We start from the raw sequence: 24456 nt of genomic DNA on the forward strand, positions 1-24456 counted from the left end.
TCTAGAGACAAAAGTAATGTCTTAGCTAACACTGTAGGAAAGGCGGGAAGGGAGGAAACTGGGAAGAGGAGGGAGGGAAGAAGGAAAGAAGGAAGAGAGGGAAGGAATCTAGGAGGAGGGAGGAGAAGAAAAGAGAAGAGGGAATATGCAAAGAAAATGAAGTATTTGCCACATATACATATTAGAAATGCATGATAACATCACTGAACTAGACGACATTGTTTTTAACAACAGACTGCTGCAACATCCAGCACAGAGATGAAGAGCAGAAGAGCCTTGAAAGTTTTAAACCCAAAGTGTAGATTTCACCAAAAGGTTAAAGCAGACACCAGTGGTAACACTGGCAAACACATACATTCATATACACTGTGTGAATGTGCGTGTGTATGCATACATATACAGAAATTTAAAAATAACCCTTTTGGCAGAGTGCAACAGAGACATTTGGTGAGAAGCTAAAACTAACAAAGAGCATCACAAGATTATGACTTGTGTATAAATCCTCCAGGGCATATTTAGAGAATATGATGTTTAAACAAATGAGTCATATCTCTACAACTGAGAAGTAGAATAGTAAGCTATTTCAATTTTTGCAAACACGCACACACAAAATGATGATGCAAACACAAAATCAGGACAGAACCATATCAATTTGTGATTTTCAATTACCTAATTAAATCTGGAAGAGAAACTGAAAACTAAATAAAGGTATTTCATGAATTCCAAGTAATTTTTTGTTTTCTCATTTTAACATCTCAGGAAAAGGAAAGCATCTTACAGTTCAGTTCAGTTCAGTCACTCAGTCGTGTCTGACTCTTTGCGACCCCATGAACTGCAGCACACCAGGCCTCCCTGTCCATCACCAACTCCCAGACTCGTGTCCATCGAGTCAATGATGCCATCCAGCCATTTCATCCTCGGTCGTCCCCTTCTTCTCCTGGCCCCAATCCCTCCCAGCATCAAAGTCTTTTCCAATGAGTCAACTCTTCGCATGAGGTGGCCAAAGTATTGGAGTTTCAGCTTTAGCATCGTTCCTTCCAAAGAAATCCCAGGGTTGATCTCCTTCAGAATGGACTGGTTGGATCTCCTTGCAGTCCAAGGGACTCTCAAGAGTCTTCTCCAACACCACAGTTCAAAAGCATCAGTTCTTCAGTGCTCTGCCTTCTTCACAGTCCAACTCTCACATCCATACATGACTACTGGAAAAACCATAGCCTTGACTAGACGGACCTTAGTCGGCAAAGTAATGTCTCTGCTTTTCAATATGCTATCTAGGTTGGTCATAACTTTTCTTCCAAGGAGTAAGCGTCTTTTAATTTCATGGCTGCAATCACCATCTGCAGCGATTTTGGAGCCCAAAAAAATAAAGTCTGACACTGTTTCCACTGTTTCTCCATCTATTTCCCATGGAGTGATGGGACCGGATGCCATGATCTTCGTTTTCTGAATGTTGAGCTTTAAGCCAACTTTTTCACTAATGGTTTAATTGACAGAATTTTCTCATGTAGATATACATAAAATGCTGCTGTATCTCAAAGTCAACCACATCACAGATTCAATAAAATGATAGCAAGTAACCTATGAAACCAATATAAAAAGGACAACCACACGTGCTGTTTCAGAGATAAGAGACAGGGAAATCGGCAAGGTAATCTTAGCCAGTTCATGAACAAGCAGTGGGCACGAGGCAGGGAGCAAAGGCACATACAGACCCTTCAGCTGAGGCTGTACACCCAGGAGGAGAAAGTGTCACTTTTTATGTTTTCATGGTTCTTTCCATTCACAAATAATTTAATAACCTAAATATCAGATGGCATAAAAATAACTGTTTTACTGAAAACAGTGTTAACTATCTACTTATGACAATTCTATCTTTAAAAGTATACTGGAGGGAAGTCCAATGGTTAGGATTCGGCACTTTCACTGCTGGGGCCCAGGTTCAATCCCTGCTTGGGGAACTAAGATCGGCAAGCAAAGCAGCATGACCCACCCACCCCCACCCCAACAAAAAAATACTGGGTACCAACTACATCCAAGTCTTTGGAGGTGGAACCCAAGCACTTCTTTTAATCATGGTGATTCAAATGTGCAGCCAGGGTTGACAAGTGATATAAAGTACCTGGCAAACACTAGGTACATACCTTTTTTTAACATAGCAATTATTAAAACAAAGAAAAAAATATGTACTGGATAATTTTCTCTTTTTTTGGTTACCAGTCAAAATTAATTTATGATACATTAAGAGTCCTAAATGATAGTTTAACATCTCACTTTCAAAAAGAAAATTCTAGATAATTAAGCTCTTGAAATCTGCCCACGCTTGAACCTATTAAGTTATAGTCTTCTCGTGAAATTAAGAAGATCTAAAATGGCAGAAAACTCTAGGGGAATAAAAGTGACAGAGGAAAGATAAATTGAGAGGTAAGAAGAATTTTAGAAACGATTTGGTCCAATTCTCTTATTCTGAGGTGAGGAAAGTGAAGTGTTTGATGATCAAAGAAACCACATTGAATGGAAACGTTGTTAAACTCTATCAGTGCCTTCTCTTCCTTTAATCAGAGGCAGGTTTTGTCAGGTTTCTTCATTTAAAAGCAAAGAGGGCTTCCCTGGTGGCTCAATGGTAAAGCATCCACCGCCAATGCAGGAGACACGGGTTCGATCTCTGCTCCGGGAAGATCCCACGTGCAGCCAAGCAACTAAGCACGCGCACCGCAACTACTGAGCCTGCGCACCGCAACTACTGAGCCTGCGTCCTAGAGCCTGTGCTCCACAACAAAAGCAGCCATGGCAAGGAGCAGCCCGAGCTGCCCTTAACTGGAGAAGGACCATGCAGCTTTAGCACAGCCAGAGATAAACCAATGAAACTATTTCAAAGGATTATTTAGGGGACTTCCCTGGTGGTCTGGCACGTGGGACTCTGAGCTCCCGATGCAGGGTGTCCGGGTTCGATCCCTGGTCAGGGAACTACATCCCACATGCTGCAACTAAGAGTCTGAATGCTGCAATTGAAGATCCCTCATGCCACAATCAAGACCTGGCACATTCAGATAAATCAATCAATCAATAAAATGTATATGTGTGTGTGTTAGTCACTCAGTGTGTCTGACTCTTTGTGATCCTATGAACAGGGTTCCTCTGTCCATAGAATTCTATAGGCAAGAATAATGGAGTGGGTTGCCATTCTCTTCTCCGGGGATCCTCCTGCCCCAGAGATCAAACCTTGGTCTCTTGCATTGCAGGCAGATTCTTATCTGAGCCACCAGGAAAGAACATATATTTAAATTTATTTATTTATTTATTTATTTATATGGAGGAGCCTGGTAGGCTGCAGTCCATGGGGTCGCTAAGAGTCAGATAGGACTGAGCGTCTTCACTTTCACTTTTCACTTTTCACTTTCATGCATTGGAGAAGGAAATGGCAACCCATTCCAGTGTTCTTGCCTGGAGAATCCCAGGGACGGGGGAGCCTGGTGGGCTGCCGTCTATGGGGTCGCACAGAGTCGAACACGACTGAAGTGACTCAGCATCAGCACCATATATATATATATATATATACACACACACACTATATATATATATCGTTTTTAAAAAGGAAAAGAAAAATTAACAAGATCAACTGATTTTTACTATATAGGTTCAAGTCCAATGACCTTTGATGTGAACTTAAGTTCATTTTTTTTTTAAAGTTGCACAAAACAGTGGGACTGTTGAGAGTGTATAGTAAAGATTTGTATCAAGGAAGGGAAATAGGCTTGATGTAAATTTAAAGAGGCCAGATTAGCAAGGCCATTTCACCCTTCCTGTTGAGCCATTTCCTATGTCCCCTAAGTACATTACCCAGAGCTACTTTTCAGCACTCTGGCTCAATTTCTAAAGAATCTCATTTTCTCCAAAGTCTCTTCTAGAGTTAATTACTTGCCTTCTTACTACCCTGGGTATAGCCAAGAAATAGGTAGAATGTACCTGTTGTTCTCCAGTTCCATCTGAGATGGAGGCTGGCATTCTATTCAACTCTGAGGAATGTTAATTGCTGATACTAGCATGACAGGTGCAATGAGTAGAAAAATGATCAATGAAAATTCACAGAACAATGGCAGAACTCATCTGGAGATCATGAGAAAACTCCTCAAGAGTTGTAACTTTAATTACTAACAATTGGTCTGGAATTCAATTTGACTCTTGAAACAGATTTTTAAAACAGAACACAACGTTCTAAATTTCTACAATGGTGCCCTGTCCACAGAAGGAAAAAAAAGGCAATATGTATAATCCTGTTTTTCATGTTACTATGGAGTCGTTCACTAACCCCAACTGCTTCTCGTGGATTGCTTCTCCTCTCGTTCCTCCCATTCCAGATCTTTACTGGTAAAGAGCCCTATCTATTTTGAATTCTGAGTCACTTCCTTTTCCCTTAGTTTTATGCTTTAAAAATCTTAACTGTTTCTTTAGAATACTTTACAGAGTGGCACCAACTTCCATATTAGTTCCCTGAGTTCTTCTTATCCTCCCCTTTGGCTTTTTCTTTTACTACCCCCTAGCTGTCAAGGGGAGGGGAGGTACTTGCTTATTACTTGAACAGAGTATCAGATATTGTTTATTTGTTTAGAATACTTCTCATATTTGCATAAGTTTCCCAACTCAGTGATCCCCAAATACTACATAATACTATCCATTAAACTCCAAAATAGTCCTAGAATATCTTTGGCAATTGTATTTATTCTTACTATATCTGAACTGAGGCACAGAGAAAAAGAATTCCTGATAAAATGGCAATTGAATAAGGAGGTATAAATGGAAAGACTATACAAACAAATCCTTTGAAAAGAGACCCTGATTCAAACCCCAGTTCATTAAAACTCTAATGGAAGGAAGGGGAAAGTTTTCAGATTAAGAAAAAATTCTATTTTTGAGCATACAACTGAAGAATTTAAGCCAGTCATTCTTTTATTTGTCTGCATTTACAAGAATTTTCTTCCTTTTGTCCATTTTATGCTGCTAAGTTGCTTCAGTCATGTCCGACTCTGTGCGACTCCAGAGATGGCAGCCCACCAGGCTCCCCCGTCCCTGGGGTTCTCCAGACAAGAACACTGGAGTGGGTTGCCATTTCCTTCTCCAATGCATGAAAGTGAAAGTGAAAGTGAAGTCACTCAGTCGTGTCCATTTTATGACCAAACTTAATCCTGAGAATTTTCTCTTTTAAGGGCATGGTGGTGCTTAGTTGCTAAGTCGTGTCCAAGTCTTTGGGACTCCATGGACTGCAGCCCTCCAGGCCCCTCTGTCCAAGAGATTTCCCAAGCAAGAAAACTGGAGTGGTTGAGTAGCCATTTTCTTCTCCATGGGATCTTCCCGACGACCAAGGGATTGAAGCAGCGTCTCCTGCACTGCCGGCGTATTCTTTACCACTGAACCACCAGAGATTCCATTTAAAAGCACTTCTCTATAAATCCCCTCTTCTTACAAGTGCCCCTCTTCCCAAAATTCTCCTCCCTCAAAGTTGTTCTCAAGGCCTGGTCCCAGAATCATGAACATCAGTATCCCCGGGAACTTGTTATAAACACAAATTCTCAGGACTCACCTCACCTATCTCAGACCTAAACCAGAAACCCTGGGGGTGGTACCAGCAAATCTGTGTTTTAACAAGCCCCAGGTGATTATAATCTAAGCTAAAGTTACTGGTAATTGTCATCATCTGACCCTGCATGTAATACTCTAGGTTCAGGTATGCTGAAGGGAGATTACGAGCCAAATACCAAGCTGTTTTCTGGGCACCTACATGATTCAAAGTATGAGGCAACATCTATGAAGGAAACAAAGAGGGAAGCAGTAGTTCTATCCCAACTCTTCCACCAAGTCAAGTGGCACCAGAGCTAAACACAGTTTCTGCAAGCAGCAAGCTGTAAAACGGTTATTTTCTGCTTTCACTTTTTCAGCTTAATCCACCGTGTACAATCTTATCTGTTTTGATCAACTTTTAGTTTTAGTAGTTTATAATAGGTGGGTTGTTGTGTTTACATCTATATGAAGGTAAAATAAATCCAGTCTCTGCTGAAAGGAATAAACTCAAATTTGTTTGATGACCCTGCGGAGATGATGGCACCCCACTCCAGTACTCTTGCCTGGAAAATCCCATGGACGGAGGAGCCTGGTTGGCTGCAGTCCATGGGGTCGCAAAGAGTAGGACACAACTGAGCGACTTCACTTTGACTTTTCACTTTCATGCACTGGAGAAGGAAATAGCAACCCACTCCACTGTTCTTGCCTGGAGAATCCCAGGGATGGGGGAGCCTGGTGGGCTGCTGTCTATGGGGTTGCACAGAGTCAGACACGACTGAAGTGACTTAGCAGCAGCATGTACTACTTACAGGAGTTTTTAACAACTGAAGACCAATTTTAACTAATGGGTTCAACAAAGACAACCACCACGAGGAGTTTACTTATTAAGTATATAATTACAAGATAAAAGATTTTTAAGCACTTTGCAAACATGCTTGAAGAAAATGAACCTGATGAACTGACAGGTACACAGCACGTGCAATGTGATGTACTTGGGAAAGCACACCATGAGAATTCCTTTAACTATCCTGAGAGTTAGGTCAACCAGAAATTCTCCATCTCCATTGCATATTAAATTACCAATGAAGCTTTTCAAAACTAATGCCAAGGTCTTGCCTCCAACAACACGACAATTCCCCTTGGCTTAGACAATCTGACAATCCCCTATAATTAGCCTGGAGGCCAGCTTGTACATTTTTTAAATCTTCAGGTAATTCTGATATGCAAAAGTTACAAAGCACCAATGTTAATACAACGAGTTTTTAAATTCTGAGAGGTTAGAGATGTTCTTTGTTGTTATTTAGTTGCTAAGTTGTGTCCAACTCTTTTGCGACCCCATGGACTGCAGCCTGCAGCCCACCAGGATCCTCTGTCCCTGGGATCTCCCAGGCAAGAATACTGGAGTGGATTGCCATTTCCAGCCCCAGGGGATTTTCCTGACCAAGGGATCAAACCTGAGTCTCCTGCATTGGCAGGTGGATTCTTTACGTAAAGAAGCCTAGAGGTGTTCTTTACCTTAAGCATAACACGGAAGAACTAAGTCACTCAAAATGTGAATGCTTACAACAATCTGAAGGTCCTTAGTGCCACTGAACTGTACAGTTAAAATATGGTTGAAATAATATGTTTTATATTATGGATTTTTACCACTATAAAAAATTTTTTAAGTACTCACTATAAAAAGTGAATGCTTGACCCATAAAATAAGAAATGTCTTGACTATTGAGACTAAATTAACCAAATTGTTCTCTGGTGTTGATTTGTAGCGTATAGGATAATAAGCAACACTTTTGCTACATTTTAACATTTTATGACTACTTCAGCTTACTCAGGCAAGTGAAGTATAAAGGTTTGATTATAACACCTGCGAAGATCATTCTTCCTCAACTGGAGGAGACCAGCTAGGCTCTAGCCATGCCTAAGTACCTGTCTGCACTGCTTGTATCCTCACAGCAGGCGCAGAGAACTGACATGGCTGCACCTAGCATGAGACACCCTAAACTGATGTTAAAGGACCCAATCCAGCCCCAGACAGCTGTCAAAGACATGCAACTTCAACCCAAGAACAGGCAGTTTAATTTGACATCCACATGAAGTAAGTGTACGTGTGAGTATGTAAATCCGCTTTCCTGAGAACAGCATAACACAACAGGTAAAATTCATCTGGTTGGTCTTCTAGCACAGAATAACATACTTTCACCCCAAAACACACTAAGAATAATGCTTGTGCTTATCTTTTCAAGTTTCCATTCCTTTCCCAAAGAGTTTTCTTCCCTCGATGTTTTGCCTCCTCTTACCAGTTTAGAGCAGAAATTATAATTTGTTAGTAATTGAAAACTTTTAAAATTAAGTGAAAATGTGGACATACCTTCAGCCAGAAAGATACCACAATACGTGTCAATTCTGGTTCTATTACACTGCAATATATGAAGTGTCCATAAAGATGTTACATTTAAATTATGGAATGCTTCCATTTTAACTCAGACGCAAAAAGATTTGAAGAGTTTTCAACAATCAACTTCTCTCTCCAAACTGCTAAAGGGGTTGGGGGAAGGGGGGTTTATATTCAGCCACATAAGAAATGTGGGTATATTCAAAGAACCCCAAACCAGTAGTCAGAAAGCAAAGTCGCTGATGTGGGCAGTTTGGAAGTCACTTTTCTCCATATTTAGATGGATGGATCCAGAAAGAAGTATTAAAAAACACTTCCCTTTCACTGAACTGTCTTCACATCCTGAAAAATAGTGTGCAAAATACATTTCAAGTCACTGAAACTCTCTTCTGAGAATACTACCAGAAAAAAAAGCAATTATTAAAAAAACTTTTTTTTTCTTTTTCGTTAATCCTAATGTTTGCCCAACTACGACAGAGTACAAAATGTTTAGTCACTATTGTTTACACTGTAAGACAAACATTTTCCTAAAGGACTAGATTCCGCCTATCTTAGGGAAACATACAACTTCTATTCCATAGCTCACTCCCTTTCTTCAGGGTTTCCCCGGTCGGCAAGTCATGACTATCTCCTATACAATTCAAGTTTCTGTTCCCACTTCCACACCCACCAGCACTGCACCCACTCGAGCTGCCTGGGCCTCCTGCCTGCCCCTCACCGTCTCACCACCTCGCTGTCTCCTTCGATCACTCTGCTGATGGCGGAAGAGAAAAATCACCCTAACAACTCCACTTACTTCAGTAATCAAACTCATTTACAATTTAAAGTGTACTCTATCTATTACTCCTGGGTCTGACATGGGGGTTATTGAGAGTTTGCTGCTACAGATAATGGCAATAATTTATAACTGCATGAAAACATAAAATACTAATGAATAATCTAAATTACTTGCTAATAATATAAAAGATAAAGTTGGTCCATCTTTCACTATTAAATAGCCTTAACAATACTTTCCAGGGTGTTTCCAGCCTACTGCGCACAAAAGAAAAACATTATCAAAAGAATGAATATAATGATCATTCCCTCATGTCTTTTACAAATAAGGAAGCTAACCCATATACTGGACTTCAGATTTACTGTGTGCTTTTGGAAACAAACTTATACCTGCATTCATTATCTTAACTTGAGGAATGGGGAGTAAAAAATAACTAAGAGACTTTTCCCATCATTTTGACATGATTTTTCACCAGTATATTAGGAAATGACTTTCCTTTTGTTCTGGACACCTAAGAGGTGTTGGCCAGGCACTGGGATACAAAGATTACTAAGATTTGACCCTTAAACTTTAAGAATCCTTTACCGTCTTCTTTACATGAAATTTTCCATTTCAAATTAGAAGTGTAAAAACAAAGGTAAAAAATACAGAAAGAATGAAGCAAGAACTAAAGACTACAAGCTGTGAAATAAAATGTGGCGGACAATCAAGGTAATGAGACAATTAACTTCTTTGGAATCATCTGGCACACAATAATCCATGACTTTTAAGGAACTCCACGCAGTGGTGCCCTCAGAAATGACATTTTAGTCATTGCTGAGCAAGCCTGCAAGACAAAAGGGCACAGAAGCTAAACTCCCAGTACTGAATTTTTAAACATATTATTATGAAACATTATTATTTTGAAGCATTACAACTAAACTGTGAAGACATCTGAAAACTCCTAACCAATGCCTCAAGTTCAGAAAAGCTTTTCTGAAATGCTTTAAACTGACAAGTAACAAAAGAAAAGGGTGGTTCAATGTTTAGCTGTAAAGGATACTGGGAGCCTAATAATGGTTCCTTTTTTACTGGACCCTTGCCTTGCTTTAGAAACTCTTCTAAGTGCTTTCTACCCAATATGTCATTTAATCTCCACAGCAATTCTTTAAGACTGATATTATTATTCCAATTCTACAGATTAGGTGTAGGTAAAGAGAAGTAACTGCTTTTATGATATACATCTAACATGAAGGGGACTTCTAAGCCAGGCAGTCTAACCCCAAAACCCATAATAATCTTACCAATATGCTTTACTGCCCCTTCAGTACAGCCTAAGAGCAAAATACATTAAATAAAGATTAAAGAAGTCTGGAATTTCATTGAAATGTGAATGACAAGACCTAAAGGAGGGAAGGCTTACCCACAGGAACTGCTTCATAGGCCTGTGTGAATAGGGCTGCTCAGGTACAGTGTGAGAGTTAACTGTTTATCATTCAGAAAAAGGAACAGCTGAAGCTTCAACTACAAAACTTACTTTACATGTAGGAAAAGGTGGAGCCACTGTTTTATCCACAATCCTTTATCTGAACAATATATACACATTTCCATAAATCTTCATCTGAAATATTGCCATCACCATCAACCCCATGAAAGCAAGCCTATTGTTAAGTTGGCAATAAAACAGAGACCAGAACTTAAGACAGATTTCCATCACCCAGGTAATCAACCCAATGGCCACAACTGATCATGACATCAATTTAGGACAAAAATCATCACCAAAGCTGTATACATTACTAGACAGTGATGGTGATGATGCTGGTATTTACAATGGATTATATCTCACAACCTTATTGCATAGGAATTCCCACTACCTCCATTTTAAGAGAGGAAATTGGGGTTAAGAGTTTAACCATTATCTAGCAAACAATCAGGGATTCACACTACAGAGCTTTTACTCTCAGAACATAAGTTTTATAGCTTCTAGCAATTAAATCACTCACGCTTTACTTGGAGAAAAAGACCAAAGAAAGTCTGAGAATATAATTTTGGGTAAAGTTTTTGTCCTAATTATGAATGTGTGGTGGTGGTGGAGGTGGCTTAGTCATTCACTCATGTCTGACTCTTTGCAACCCTATGGACTGTAGCCCTCCAGACTCCTCTGTCCATGACATTTTCCAGGCAAAAATGCCCCACGGAGGAGGGCATGGCTACCCACTCCAATATTTTTGTCTCCTGCATTGGCTGATGGATTCTTTATCACTGAACCAAAGAGTAAGCCCCATGCATATGTAAGAATAGCTAAAGACAATCCAGATGACTGGGCAAGGCAGAAAGCAGCAGACACAGTGGGTACATCTCAAGAGGGACTTCACACCTCCTGGGATGCAGCACAGTCTGGCACTCATGTAACCATTCTCATGACACTACTTGGTCCCAGAATGATGACAGCTGCACTTAGCATCCCAGACTCTCCTCCTATCCCCTCCAAAAACTGGGCTCTCCCGCTCTAGGCACATCGGTATTTACTGGTTCTTATCACTCTGCTGGTAATCTTCTAGTTACTCAGCAGCAAGCTATTGTCTGAAAGGGGACCTATCAGGTTAGCATTCAGAACTCCTGTTTGCACAAACAACTATGTATGCCATGTGTGTGAGAGACAAGGCAAATCATCATACCCAAAATAAGGCTTCCAAGCACTTGAGAGATCAGGTATATATTTACAATGCTAAAAGTGATTTTTCATCAACCTTTCATCAATACTACACACACACAGGTAAAAGACCAATTTGTCCCAAAGCTTAAGTTATAAAATGAGCTGGCATGTTGGTAGAGTAATTCAGATTTTCCTAGAAAGTCAAAGAATCTGTCAACCCAGAGCTTCACTGGAAGGCTATGTATTAATAACTCTCACCAAATATAGCTTTGGATCAGTCAAAAAGATGGGCAGTACAGAAGGGCTAGACTGGGCTAAAGATTTGGTATTTTTAATTCTACAAGATTTTTCAAGTGAGACCTTAACTGTTCACAGTAAGATTTCAGGTTAGTGATCTCTCACAAATCCCCAGATGCAAAACAAATTGACTTTAAAAGTGGTTTCCTGTGCGCTGAAAAAAAGCTCTCAAAATACAAAAATTGTAACAGGAAAAGAAAACCTTTTCCCCATATAATGCAGACTTTCCATAAATAATTAAATACAATCAAATAAAAATCAAATACATATTCAATGTAATGAAAGCTTGCAAAGATTCTCAAAGATTTAAATGCGGTCATATGCAGGAATTTCAGTTTCAAACTACCCAAATAGTTTTGATGAAATACTTGTTTGCAAATTTAAGCCAGGACAAGGAAGGGTGCAATCAATCTCAGAAGACCAACTTCATTTACAGCAGGTCCCCTTCCTTGGTTTTAAGCCAGTAAAGCAGGAATACCTCATTTTCAGGCAGTCTGCTTTAAAGGCACAGACCATATAGATTTGCTCGTGAAATGATAGTCTACCTCAGCTTGTAAGCCCTCCCAGTGACATCACTCATGTCATTTCTCAATTAACAAAGCAGGAGACAATGAGAGCTCCCTAGGACCTGTCTTAAAATTCTTAGGAAGAATGTCAGGTTGGTGTTTTAATGTGCCAAACAAGTCTAATAAATGCACTTAAAGTACCAAGTGAGAAAAAATAAAAAAAAGTAACTTGAAGGTCCCTGTGGCAGTCTGGATTCCGAATATGGCGGGGTGAGGGGGTGGGAGGGAGACAAACAAGGAGATTCAGAAACGCGGAAAGGCTCTCAATGGTGTCATTCACAGAGCCTGTGAGCAGAGCGTGCTGTTCATCAATGATACAGTTCCCACACTCGGTGGGGCGGGCGGAGTCAGACACAGAGCTGAAGAAGGCTTAGGGAGAGCAAAGCAGGAGGGGGAAAAGCTTCCACTCTAATAGCAACCAAACTACAGCCATCTCAGAGAAGAGTTTTCCTGGAGCTTCCCTCCTGCCATTTCAAGATCTCTACCCACTTAACACAGTTTGGCTGAGTAACAATAATCTTCACAAAGATGTCTGGATTATTCTGGACAAAGAACACTAGCAATTATTTAAATATTATTCTTCATTAGAATAATGGTGATCCCAAGCATTTCACTTTTATCTTGTTTTTGCTGTTATCACCGTAACATTCATCTGTTTTCTTCAGGCTCACAAATTTTGAAATATAACAGTCTTGAAACACAAAAATTGCAGCATTAGTACAGGTCAATATGAAAGTTCTTCAGACTTACAAATTTTTTTTAAAGGAAACTGATTGGCTTTAATTAAAATGTGATTTGGAAGTTCTTCTACAGAGATTTTCAAAGCCACTACAATCACATAACTAAACACCTTTAAGTTCCCAGCACAACAGTAAAAGTTAAAAGAAATATCATCACATCTGATATAACGCCAGAGCTAGTCAAGGGTCTAAAGTCAGGAATTACTGCCAGGCTGTGGGGCTGGGGTGGGTTAGGGTGGAGGATACCCTGTTTCCTGTCACAGTGAATTCACAGTCCAATTCACCATCTAAGGAAAGGTTTACACGCAGGGCTACCTCTACCTGCTCCTCCAGGAACACAGAGGAAGGTCAGAATGGACTGAAATGGGGGGTGGGGGGGGGCCCGGAAAGGGCTCTCCTGAAGGAGACAGACCTAAAGCTTAAAGGAAGTGTGGTATTTGTTTTGGCTGAAGGGTTTTACAGGGAGCAGAGAAATGGCCCAGAAAAAAAAGATGGCATGTGTGGACAGGAAGGAAGGCTGCACTGCCAGCACCTCAGCCCAGACAAGGATATGAAAATAATGGGAGACCTGTGGCTGCCCTCTATTAATGTCTGAATTAAGCAAAGGAAAGAATTCATATTGATTGCTAAGACTCTTTTTTCCCCCAACAATTAGCTCTTTATACACTTCCATCTGGCCTAGGAAAGAAAAATCTTTTGTCTAGGATGCCATAGGTATAGTGCTGCCTCCCAGTGAGAATGAACTATGACCTTCTGTGGCCCCTTCAAGACCCATGATTCATGTTTCAGGGAAAATACTGAGAAATATTCCATTAGAAATGAATCTGCTTTCACAGCATATTGTATGTTTCCTGTGTTTTTCTTCCTTCATTATCACCAAGGACATTCCCATGAAAACAAAAACAAAAATCTCATTTTTTTCCCCAGAGTAACAATATTCTTTACTTTGATTTGCTCTGAATTTCCAGAATGCCTTTTCATGGCATCACAATAAGCTTCCGGGGATTTTCTAGTGATGTCATAAATGTCCAATAGAGAAAATCATCACGCTAACAAATGCAACTACAAGCAAAGGGGGTTGACGTCATACGGTGTAATTTCAAAGTTTCCAGAGAGACCTGCAACCAGCTCCTCGCCCTACTCCTAAGTCACAAGTCCCCACAGCCCCCCACCACCAGCTATCCTTAACCTGCTGGCTAGTGTTGAAATAGCAAAGCTACAAAACTGATAGTTTCAACCATGGCATAAGCAATGAGTATGACTAGAATTTCCAGGAAGGCCACTACCACCAACCATCACTCCATCCCTGCCAAAAAAAACCACCTCTCCATCTGCTGGCTGGTGTTGAAAGAGCATAACTAGAGCTTCATTCTCTTAACTTTAATCTTTGGTAAAATGCAACTACTTCTTTCAGAAGTTTCCATTACAGTATGACTCAATTTCTGATCCTTTCCTAACCAGTCCTCTATCACTGTACCTCTCTCCCTCCAGCACCTCAAGTGGAAGCCCCACCTAGATGTTCAGCCCACCTCAACAATGGCACCCCACTCCAGTACTCTTGCCTGGAAAATCCCATGGATGGAGGAGCCTGGTGGGCTGCAGTCCATGGGGTCGTTAAGAGTCAGACATGACTGAGCGACTTCACTTTCACTTTTCACTTTCATGCACTGGAGAAGGAAATGGCAACCCACTCCAGTGTTCTTGCCTGGAGAATCCCAGGGATGGGGGAGCCTGGTGGGCTGCCGTCTATAGGGTCGCACAGAGTCGGACACGACTGAAGTGACTTAGCAGCAGCAGCAGCAACTCTGGGCCCAATCCTGACTTTGGACAGAAATAATTTAAGGGTTTATAAAGCAATACTCCCTATATCACACTATCCTGTTCTTACTTCTATTAACAGGGTTCCTGTCTTACTCCAAAGACCCAGCCTCCACCACCCATTTTTGTTCTGCAAACCATCTCCATCTTATCCTGGGGACCTAAGTACAATGACACCCCACTCCAGTACTCTTGCCTGGAAAATCCCATGGACAGAGGAGCCGGGTAGGCTGCAGTCCATGGGGTTGCTAAGAGTCAGGCACGACTGAGCGACTTCACTTTCACTTTTCACTTTCATGCACTGGAGAAGGAAATGGCAACCCACTCCAGTGTTCTTGCCTGGAGAATCCCAGGGACGGAGGAGCCCGGTGGGCTGCTGTCTATGGGGTCGCACAGAGTGGACACGACTGAAGTGACTTAGCAGCAGCAGTAAGTACTCATCTAGCATCCTTCCCGGAATCCTGCTACTCCAAGCATCAGAAGCCATCTTGTTTTGTCATGTGCTCAAGAAAATGGAGTCGATTTCAGTTCATGACTCCCTGATGTAATAAAGCCCCAGAGCAAGGCAATAAAGAGCTCTGGCCCTGGGGCTTTCCTGGCGGCTCAGTGGCAAAGAACCTGCCAATGCAGAAGACATGGGCTCAGTCCCTGACCCCGGAAGATCCTACATGCAGCTGAGCAACTAAGCCTGTGTGCCACAACTATTGAGCCTGCGCTCTAAACACCGGGAGCCAAGCTACTGAGTCCAGGTGCTGCAACTACCAAAAGCTGCACACCCCTAGAGCCTGTGTTCCAACAGGGGAAGCCACGGCAATGAGAAGCCCACACACCGCAGCTGGGGAGGAGCCCCCGCTCACAACTAGAGAAGACCCTGCGGAGCCACAAAGACCCAGCACAGCCAAAAATAAATATGAGATTATTTGAGAAACAAGAGCCCTGCTCTTTCTCCCTATGTGACTGTAGCTGTGTGTTAACCTCTACAGGTCTCAGCTTCATATGTAGCTGTCATACCCATTCAATGAGAGAATACATATGCCTAAAAGTTGAAAAACATATATATTAGCAATGATAAGGATGTTAATCACAACGAATTTATAAATATACTGCCTATTCCCACATTCTATATTGATATGTTCTAGCCATCTGGAGTGAAGCATTCGCTCACTCACACTGGAACGCAAATGAAGGGGTCAGCGAGGATGCCTGGCCTGAGTGACTGCCTATTACACGTGAATGGCCAACAATGGGTCTGGACGAGGGTTCCTTCCAGTTCCTGCAGTTGGTCCTGTTGTCTCAGTGCCTCCCAACCCCTAGCAAACCACTTGGGGTTCCAGGTCCTTGTCCCTCTCATCCTGTCCTGTGTCATTTCAATTAGCTGGGCCAGCTACCAATATGTCCCAAATAAAGATAACCACAGTATCTGGGTGTTCAGAAGAGAATAAAGACTGAGAAGACTCAGAGGAAGCCAAAGATAAATGGCTCCACAATTCTTCTTTAGTCAACAGCATTTTTTTTAAATCACTGAAAGGGGTGTTAGTATCACTTATCTCCAAGTAGCATCATGAATAAATACAAAGCTCCCATTGTGGACAGAGCAATATACTTGCAAAATACCCTGCAGAGTATACCAGTTACGAACATGCACTCAAAAGAAGTGAGGAAGAGGCTAACTAGATGAATACACACACACACCCACACACACACCCTCTTAAGACACCAAAAGTAAAAGCAGGTGGCATGAAAAAGTGGATTTTATACAAGTTGATCCACTCAGCAATTTGCTTCTTATAGATTCTATTACACATACTCAGTTGCAGAGGGACACAGTCTTCCAGCCAGTACAGAGTTCCAACCTTACTATGACCAGAAGCTCAACTATTCTCTTACTGAACTGGAAACATCAGCTCCATTCTATGTAGGTAAAATAACTTTTCATCTCGTTTTTTCTAGTGTGTTCTTTTTTAAAGATACAGAGTGAATTTTGAGGTTTTATTTGTTGATAATATGTTACAATAATACAAGTAGGTGGAAGATTCTGTATCTTATACTACTTTAAAATATTTTCTCTCTTCTTTTGTCTGAAGTTCCTTCGTATGGTTTGGTTTTTAAATGGTTTAGAACACCAACGATCCATTTCAGGGACACAACGATCAGTGAAATGCCATCAGAAAAAAATCCCGTTCATGAATGGCTAAATCATTTCAGATTAATTGCAATTGAAATGAGTTTTAATTTTTTCCCTAAATTTTTGTTCTTATAGTTAAAAAAAACAAGTAGTGAAGCTACACAGCAGCATACTCTATTATGCGGGATAGAAAAAAATTAAGTTTTTCCATGTAGTTCACTATGGAAAACTAAAACTAAAGGGCATATCTGTTCATTTTCTTTATATATTGTTGAGCAAGCCCAGGTATTAAAAATAAGACCTTTGGGCAGATTTCAGTCTAACCAACAACCTAGCATTGAGCTCAATTACAGGCCAATTTACCATTTGTCCCATAATCCCAATAACTCCCAAAAACCTCTCACCAGAGTGCCCTCCAACACAGCAGTATTTACAGACTAACTCCAGATCTGGGTTGATCTTCCTACAGTAGAACCTCATATGGATCAGAGTACCTATGTCTCTCTCTCTTTCCAAAGTGAATGACAGAGAAGAGGCACCAGTATTACACAAACTAGAAATTAACTGAAATGGCCTAGGAGCAGTCCTTAAAGAACTACATTCAAGGAGCCTCGCTATACCAGTATACCTGGAGTTTATTTAGATAAGATTCTGGAGAGCCGATGCAGTAATGGAATAGGACTTTTGGAGATCTTAGGAGGGGGTATCCTGCACACAAGAGAGACCTGAACTACTGAGGGCAGAGGGTCACTGTGGGTGGGCAGCCCTGTAAAAGGCCCCCCAGTGATGCCTGCCTGCTAGTATTCACATTCTGTGTAATCACCGTGCTCGAGTGGGTTAGGCGGAGTGCTCCCTCTTGCCCTGTAGTTGTTGCTCCGATGAGGCCAGCGGTCATAATGTAAGCACCTCCATGGAGAGGCCACTTAGCAAGGAACAGACGGAAGCTGCCTACCACTAGCCCACAAAAAACCCTAAACCCTGCCAACAATCACTTAGGCGAGCCAGGAAACAGACTGACACTCAGACATGCCTCGTGGTGACTGCAGCACTAGCCCATGGATCTTAGTGTTTCCATAGGCCCAAAGCCACAGGACACAGCTAAGCTGCACCTAAACTCCTGACCCACAGAAACTGCAGACAACCAATGCTGTATAGAGCTACCAAATCTGAGTAACCTGTTACTCAGTAATAAATAACTAAGAGATATTTAATATAGATTTTTACCTCTAAAAGCATCATTTGGGTAGCATCACAGTATGTATTTGAAACTTTCATCTAACTTGAAAAAGTACATGCTATTCTCTACTGGAATTTTAAGGTCTCTTAAAAATCTCTGGATTTTTCAGGGGACCAAATTCCATAATACATGAAGACAATGCAAGCTTTCCCAAGTTGATTTAATTCACTTAAAAGTCAATTAATACTCAAGACATTTAACTGTGTCACAGGCCCACTCAGCATTAAGGAGCCCCTAATAAAAGCAAAAAAAAAAAAAAAAAAACTCGAAGATAAATTTTATTTCTAGAAAATCACATGCAGACTCAGAGATAAACTTTACTTCCATAAAATAATAAAGGAAATTTTTTTTGATTAGAAAGCTAACAAAAAACTTCCTTACCTTGAATGCACTGCAGTGTTCCATCCTCCGCTCTTATTGTGAAAGTCTCACCTGGATTAACTTGAACGAGAATAACCTGCCAAAATAACACATTAATTTCAATTTTTAAATTTTATTTATTTGGCTGTGCTGGATCTTAGTTGTGGCATGCAGGATCTTCAGTTGTGACATGTGGGATCTAGTTCCCTGACCAGGGACAGAATGCAGGTCCCCTGCATTGGGAACACCAAGTCTGAGCCACTGGACCACCAGGGAAATCCCTAATTTTCAATTTAATACTAGAACATCTGGGGTTTTCTTAACAGTTTCATTATATAAATTTATGTATTAGACAAGCAATACGTAGCACAGAATCTTGTATAAACATAAAACTTAGGAGATGTCTTAGATCTGGTTCAAATTTGATGGGGGATAAGTACATGCATTTGTATTTAGCTAAGTGTTTGGGGGGAAAAAAAGTATCTATGTATAGGACCTGGAAATATTAATGAACAGTATAAGGAGGACCTACCAAACACACAAATCTTTAAATCTATTACCTAAACGTCTGTTTTAGTCATATAACACAGATATTTTGTTATCAGAAGACAACTTCCAAAAGACTAAATCACGCATGCCATGGCAAAATATGTTCTTTCAAGAATCTCAGAATTTTAGTTCTAATCTCATTCAGTTACTTTAGATAACAAAAGGGGGAAAAAATTAATCTATATCTAAATATAAATGAAAGGACATAATCCAAGTTTTAAAAACTGTGGTTAAAAATCATCAGGTGCAACTTTAACACTATTAAAACAATGACTATGTATTTCTAGAAAATGGAAGGCTGTCAATGTCACATTCATATTCTTGGAGCAAGCCTGGTTCCTGCCTCGAAACCATCAAGCACACTGTTTCCTCTGTCTGCAATGCTCTCCCCTGCACTCCTTCATCTCTACCCTCTGCCCACCTTACTCATTCCTCCACCAGCCACCACCCATTTATCCTTGCTAGATTAAGGACTGGCATTTGACTCTCAGGACAGGACAGGTCTTGCACTACGGGTTCTCAAAAAACAAAATGAAACTCAGCTCCTTCCTAAAATCTATAATTCCAATTAATTGTTGTTGTTGTTGTAGTTCAGTCGCTAGGTCATGTCTGACTCTGCAACCCTATGGACTGTGGCACACCAGGCTTCCCTGTCATTCCCCATCTGCTGGAGTTTGCTCAAACTCATGTCCACTCAGTCAATGATGCCTCCAACCATCTCATCCTCTGAACCCCTTCTCCTCCCAGCTGCCCTCAATCTTTCCCAGCATCAGGGTCTTTTCCAATGAGTCAGCTAGTTGCATCAGGTGACCAAAGAATTAGAGCTTCAGTATCAGTCCTTCCAATGACTATTCAGGATTGACTGATTTGATCTCCTTACTGTCCAAGGGACTCTCAAGTCTTCTCCAGCAACACAGTTCAAAAGCATCAATTCTTTGGAACTCAGCCTTCTTTATGGTCCAACTCTCACATCCATACATGAATACTGGAAAAACCATTGCTTTGACTACATGGAACTTTGTCGACAATGTGATGTCTCTGCTTTTTAACACATTGCCTAGGTTTGTCATGGTTGTTCTTCCAAGAAGCAAGCATCTTTTAATTTCATGACTGCAATTACCATCCACAGTGATTTTGGAGCCCAAGAAAATAAAATCTGTCACTGTTTCCACTTTTCCCCCAACTATTTGCCATGAAGTGATGGGACCGGATGCCATGATCTTCGTTTTTTGAATGCTGAGTCTTAAGCCAGCTTTTTCACTCTCCTCTTTTACCTTTGTCAGAAGGTTCTTTAGTTCCTCTTTACCTTCTGCCATTAGGGTGGTAAAGGAATTATTTTTGTGTCTGTCTTTCCTTATAGAGCCTTAATCTAGGCTCTATAAGGGCAAGATTTGACACAGAATAAGTGCTTGAGAAATATTTTTACTGAATGAATGAAAGTTATAAAACTTATGGAAAACCACTGCAACCGTGACTTTGAGAAATTAAGCTTTCATAATATGCAATGTTGAAGTCAACTTTATTTACTGTGGTGGTGGTGGTTCAGTGGCTTAGTCATGTCCGACTCTTTGCAACTCCATAGACTGTAGCCTGCCAGGCTCCTCTGTCCATGGGGATTGTCCAGGCAAGAATACTGGAGTGGGTTGCCATTTCCTTCTCCAGGGGTTCTTCCTGACCCAGGGATAGAACCCATGTCTTCGCCTTGGAAGGCGGATTCTTTATCACTGAGCCACCTTGGGCACCCATATGGACCATAATTTATGTATTTTTAAAAACTATTTATTAAGATCAAAACCATTTTACCTTTAAAAACTAAATCTTTAAAGTCTATGTATTTTGCTTATACTAATAATTCCAGGAAACACTGCTGGGATATTAAAACATTTTTAATCTGGAAATCCATTAACTAGAAAAAACAAGACCATTCAAGGAAAAGCTGTACAAGTTTCATCCCTGGTGCTCCTTGTTATCTTGAATTATAATAGTTATTTCAAGGCAATTTATTTTTCCTGTACAGTAACTGTGTCAATAATTTTTCAGTCTTAAGCATTCAAATCCTCACCAATGTAAACACACTGTGCCATTTTAAGAACTCAAAAGGAAATCTCTCCCGATCTCTATGGAGTGATTAAAACATTTTCATTGCTTTCTTGAAAATCAATTTTAAAAGTCATTCCTAACATGAAAATATTTTTGACTTAACTTTATTTCTATGTACACATAGAATATAACTCAACTACAGGGGAATAAAACAGTCCAAAAAGAAAATTATCCATGTTTTTTTAAAAATCCTTAAACCAATTCTAACATCACTATAACAGCAGAAGGCATCTGCTTTGTGTTTAAGCCTCTAGAGATTGGTCTATAAGATATGCCTGTCGAATTATTCAGTCAGGAAAAAAAAAAATCAGTGAACACTAACTATGACCCAGATATTCTTTGACAATCTTAAATGCAAATACTCTTTTCCACTACACTCATAACTGTCAGACAAAGTGTCCTAAATACTAGTTCTAAAAGTACAATTCACCAGTATTATGGGAAGTCCCAGGCAACAACAGGATATCTGAATTGGAGTATATTCCAGGTTCTATCACATTATCTGCTTATCATATTGCATGAGAAGTGTCTGCAGCAGTTTCTCTGCAGTTGCCGACACCAGGCCACATCTCATGGAATGGCTTGGAGGCAGCCAGCCTCCAGAAGCCATTTATGCCTTCCCCTCGCTGCTCCCGGGAGGCCCATTCCTGACCCCCACCCCATCTCTACAGGGAGAAAGAGGATAGGTAAAGGGCTTGCACATATCCTATTAAAATATCTCTCTTCAAATGCTTAGTTACTGTAATTTTCCCTGCTGCTGTGTTTCTATGGCAACCAGATTATAATCTACCAAGTTACCTCAGAAACCAGGCAAATCTCCTGTGTCCCAATATCAATTTTTCTTAGCAAGAGTGAAAGTCATTATTTGAGCAAACCGTATTCATCTTGGCACCGAGATACTTTAAAAGAAAGCATTTTATTATACTGAAGCGGACTGACCACCATGCTGTTTTTGCTGTCAATAAAGCAGATATAAAAATAAACTTTTGACACACACCAGCCCAGTGATCTATCCCTAACCAGAGACATGAATGAGATGGCGGCAGCAGGCCTTGCATCGTGTGGCCCTGAGGAGCGTGAGTCACACCGGCAGGCTCCCTGGCACTTAACCTTTTGTATCGAACAAGTCACTCCGTCTGTCTGTCTGTCTGTCTGTCTCTCTCTCTCCCTCTCTCAATCTGTCTCTCCCCATCCCCCCAACCCTCCTTCCTTCCCTCCTCCTTTCTTTCTTTAGCCACAAAGCAGACATTACAGTTACAAGTTCTCTTAAATACAGAATGTGAAACATAACATCATTGTCCAAACCTCATCATTTTTTGCCCACTTAGTAAGCATTTCCTGCTTTTCCAAAATCAGCACTAAAACAAGTCATGCTGTATTCTGTGACTTGTCAGAGGAGAAGGGGAAAAAAAAGAAGATTTTTTTTTTTTTTTAACCACGGATAGATTTTTTTCCCCTCGAGATGCTAACGTAGAGCCATGTTAATCAAAGACATATTTCAGGCTACTATTGCTTTGTCAGATCTGTTTCAAATCCCTTAGTGCTACAGGAACCAAGCAGCCCCAAATAACCAAAGGCTTACTGGAGGTTACATTAAGGTTTACTGAAAAATAAGTGACCATTCTTCCAAAGTCTAAAGAAACAATACAACAAGAGGTAGAATTAACATAACTAAGCAAAAGGCTAAACACAGCATCCTGGGAAAGCTTCACCCAACTAGACAACTGAAGCAGGTATAACATCTTTCTTTAAAGGTATAAATCTAAATAGAACTCTGTTTCTAACTCACCGGAAGAGCAAAAGGAAAGCTACTTTTGCATTTTAAATTTTGGATGGCTGATTAACCAGTAGATAATCTCCTGGAGGCAAATTCCTAATTTTTGCCCAAATAAAATACTGCCAGGCACCCAACTAAATCATCACTGCCACGTATGTGTCCATCACAAAAGCTCCTGCTCTGACCAAAGATGAAATGTCACATTTGCAGTGTTTTCAAGGGTTAAATTCCATACCTAGTCAAGACATAAACAGTGCTAGGGAATCTCCTTTCACTTTCAGAGCTTTTCCCACTTGCCATATTCTGTGAAGCTTGTCTTACTCTTAGCTGTTTCATGTATGCATGAACACTCTTGGGTAGAGCAGTTATGAATATCCAACAGACATCTTAAGAGAGAAAGGAGTATTACAACCTAAAAACTGCAGATGAGTTCCAGCTAAGGACAGATTCTATCCAGGAAGATATAACAACTTAAAAAGTGACCTCTGACTTTATGAAAGGAACAGTAGCACCTTCCTTCTGAAAACACACACACACACACACACACACACACACTTCAGATTCCCAAATTCCAGAAAAATCCTGGCAAGCTTCACCCAGGCTCTTTCGTTCCACCCAAAGCATCCATCATGACACACCATTGAGACTCTGGTCTCTGTGTCAAGACTGCAGCTGGCCTCCAGCAAAACTGAATAGTGGCATCATTTGATTCTTGAGTTCTGTCTCTCTTATGAAAAGGGAGATGATGAGCTGCAAATGACTGACAGTCACCTTTGTGGTCATAACACACACAAAGAAAATGTCCCTGGATTTACAACATGAGCAGTTTAACTGGAAGGTCCTAGAAGATAATAGGAAAGTACTGACTCACCTGCTCACATGTCCAACCTGAAGCCTGAATCCAAAGCTGGTAGGAAAAGAACATATAAGACCAGGGAGCATCCAAGGATACTTACACACTAGATCAAGGCAAAAGGACATCCAGACTTTAAAGATGGGGAAACTGAGGCTTAGAGAGGATAAGTAACTTGTCCAAAGTCACAGAACTACAAAATGACCATCAGCACTGGAACCCAGCCCTGCCTGACCAAAATGCATGCTTTTCTCTTCTACCACATAGCATCTCCTCCTCCTCCTCAACAGGTGTGGGTTTCGCAGAGTTGGTCCTCTAGAGAGACGCTTCAATAAATGGCTACAAGGAGAGAAGGCATTTAACTGGATCAAAAGAATGTCCCCAATGACAGAGGACAAGTTCTCTTCTAGGAAATCTGTGCTCACTCCCTGAGGCAAAGCCTGTTACCCACAACATGGCAGTCGGGTGGTAAGGAATCCATCCCTTAACTAACAACGAACAGTTGCCTTTAAACTGGGCAAGATTTATTCTCATAAAGTCATTGTCAAGTCCTTGAATTCCCTTAGAAACCTAGGAGAAACCAATAAGCTATTTGATTAGCACTATCATTAGGTGCCATTTCTCATGACCTAATAGGCATAAGAAAAATAAAAGATTACTCCTGAAAAAGACTGGGTCT

The 24456-nt window shown here is 40.7% G+C and overlaps 1 protein-coding gene across 1 annotated transcript in view; it reads right to left on the bottom strand.

Annotated features, from left to right (window-relative positions):
* The window catches only part of FNDC3B (fibronectin type III domain containing 3B), a 356597-nt gene that overhangs the window by 237288 nt on the left and 94853 nt on the right, over window positions 1-24456 (bottom strand). The window contains exon 3 of the mRNA XM_068987389.1: window positions 18520-18595. Coding sequence (XP_068843490.1) covers window positions 18520-18595 — 76 coding nt within the window. The remainder of the gene's footprint in view (window positions 1-18519; window positions 18596-24456) is intronic.

The sequence above is a fragment of the Capricornis sumatraensis genome, chromosome 1 (genome assembly GCF_032405125.1).
Source record: "Capricornis sumatraensis isolate serow.1 chromosome 1, serow.2, whole genome shotgun sequence".
NCBI classification, from domain to species: Eukaryota; Metazoa; Chordata; class Mammalia; order Artiodactyla; family Bovidae; genus Capricornis; species Capricornis sumatraensis.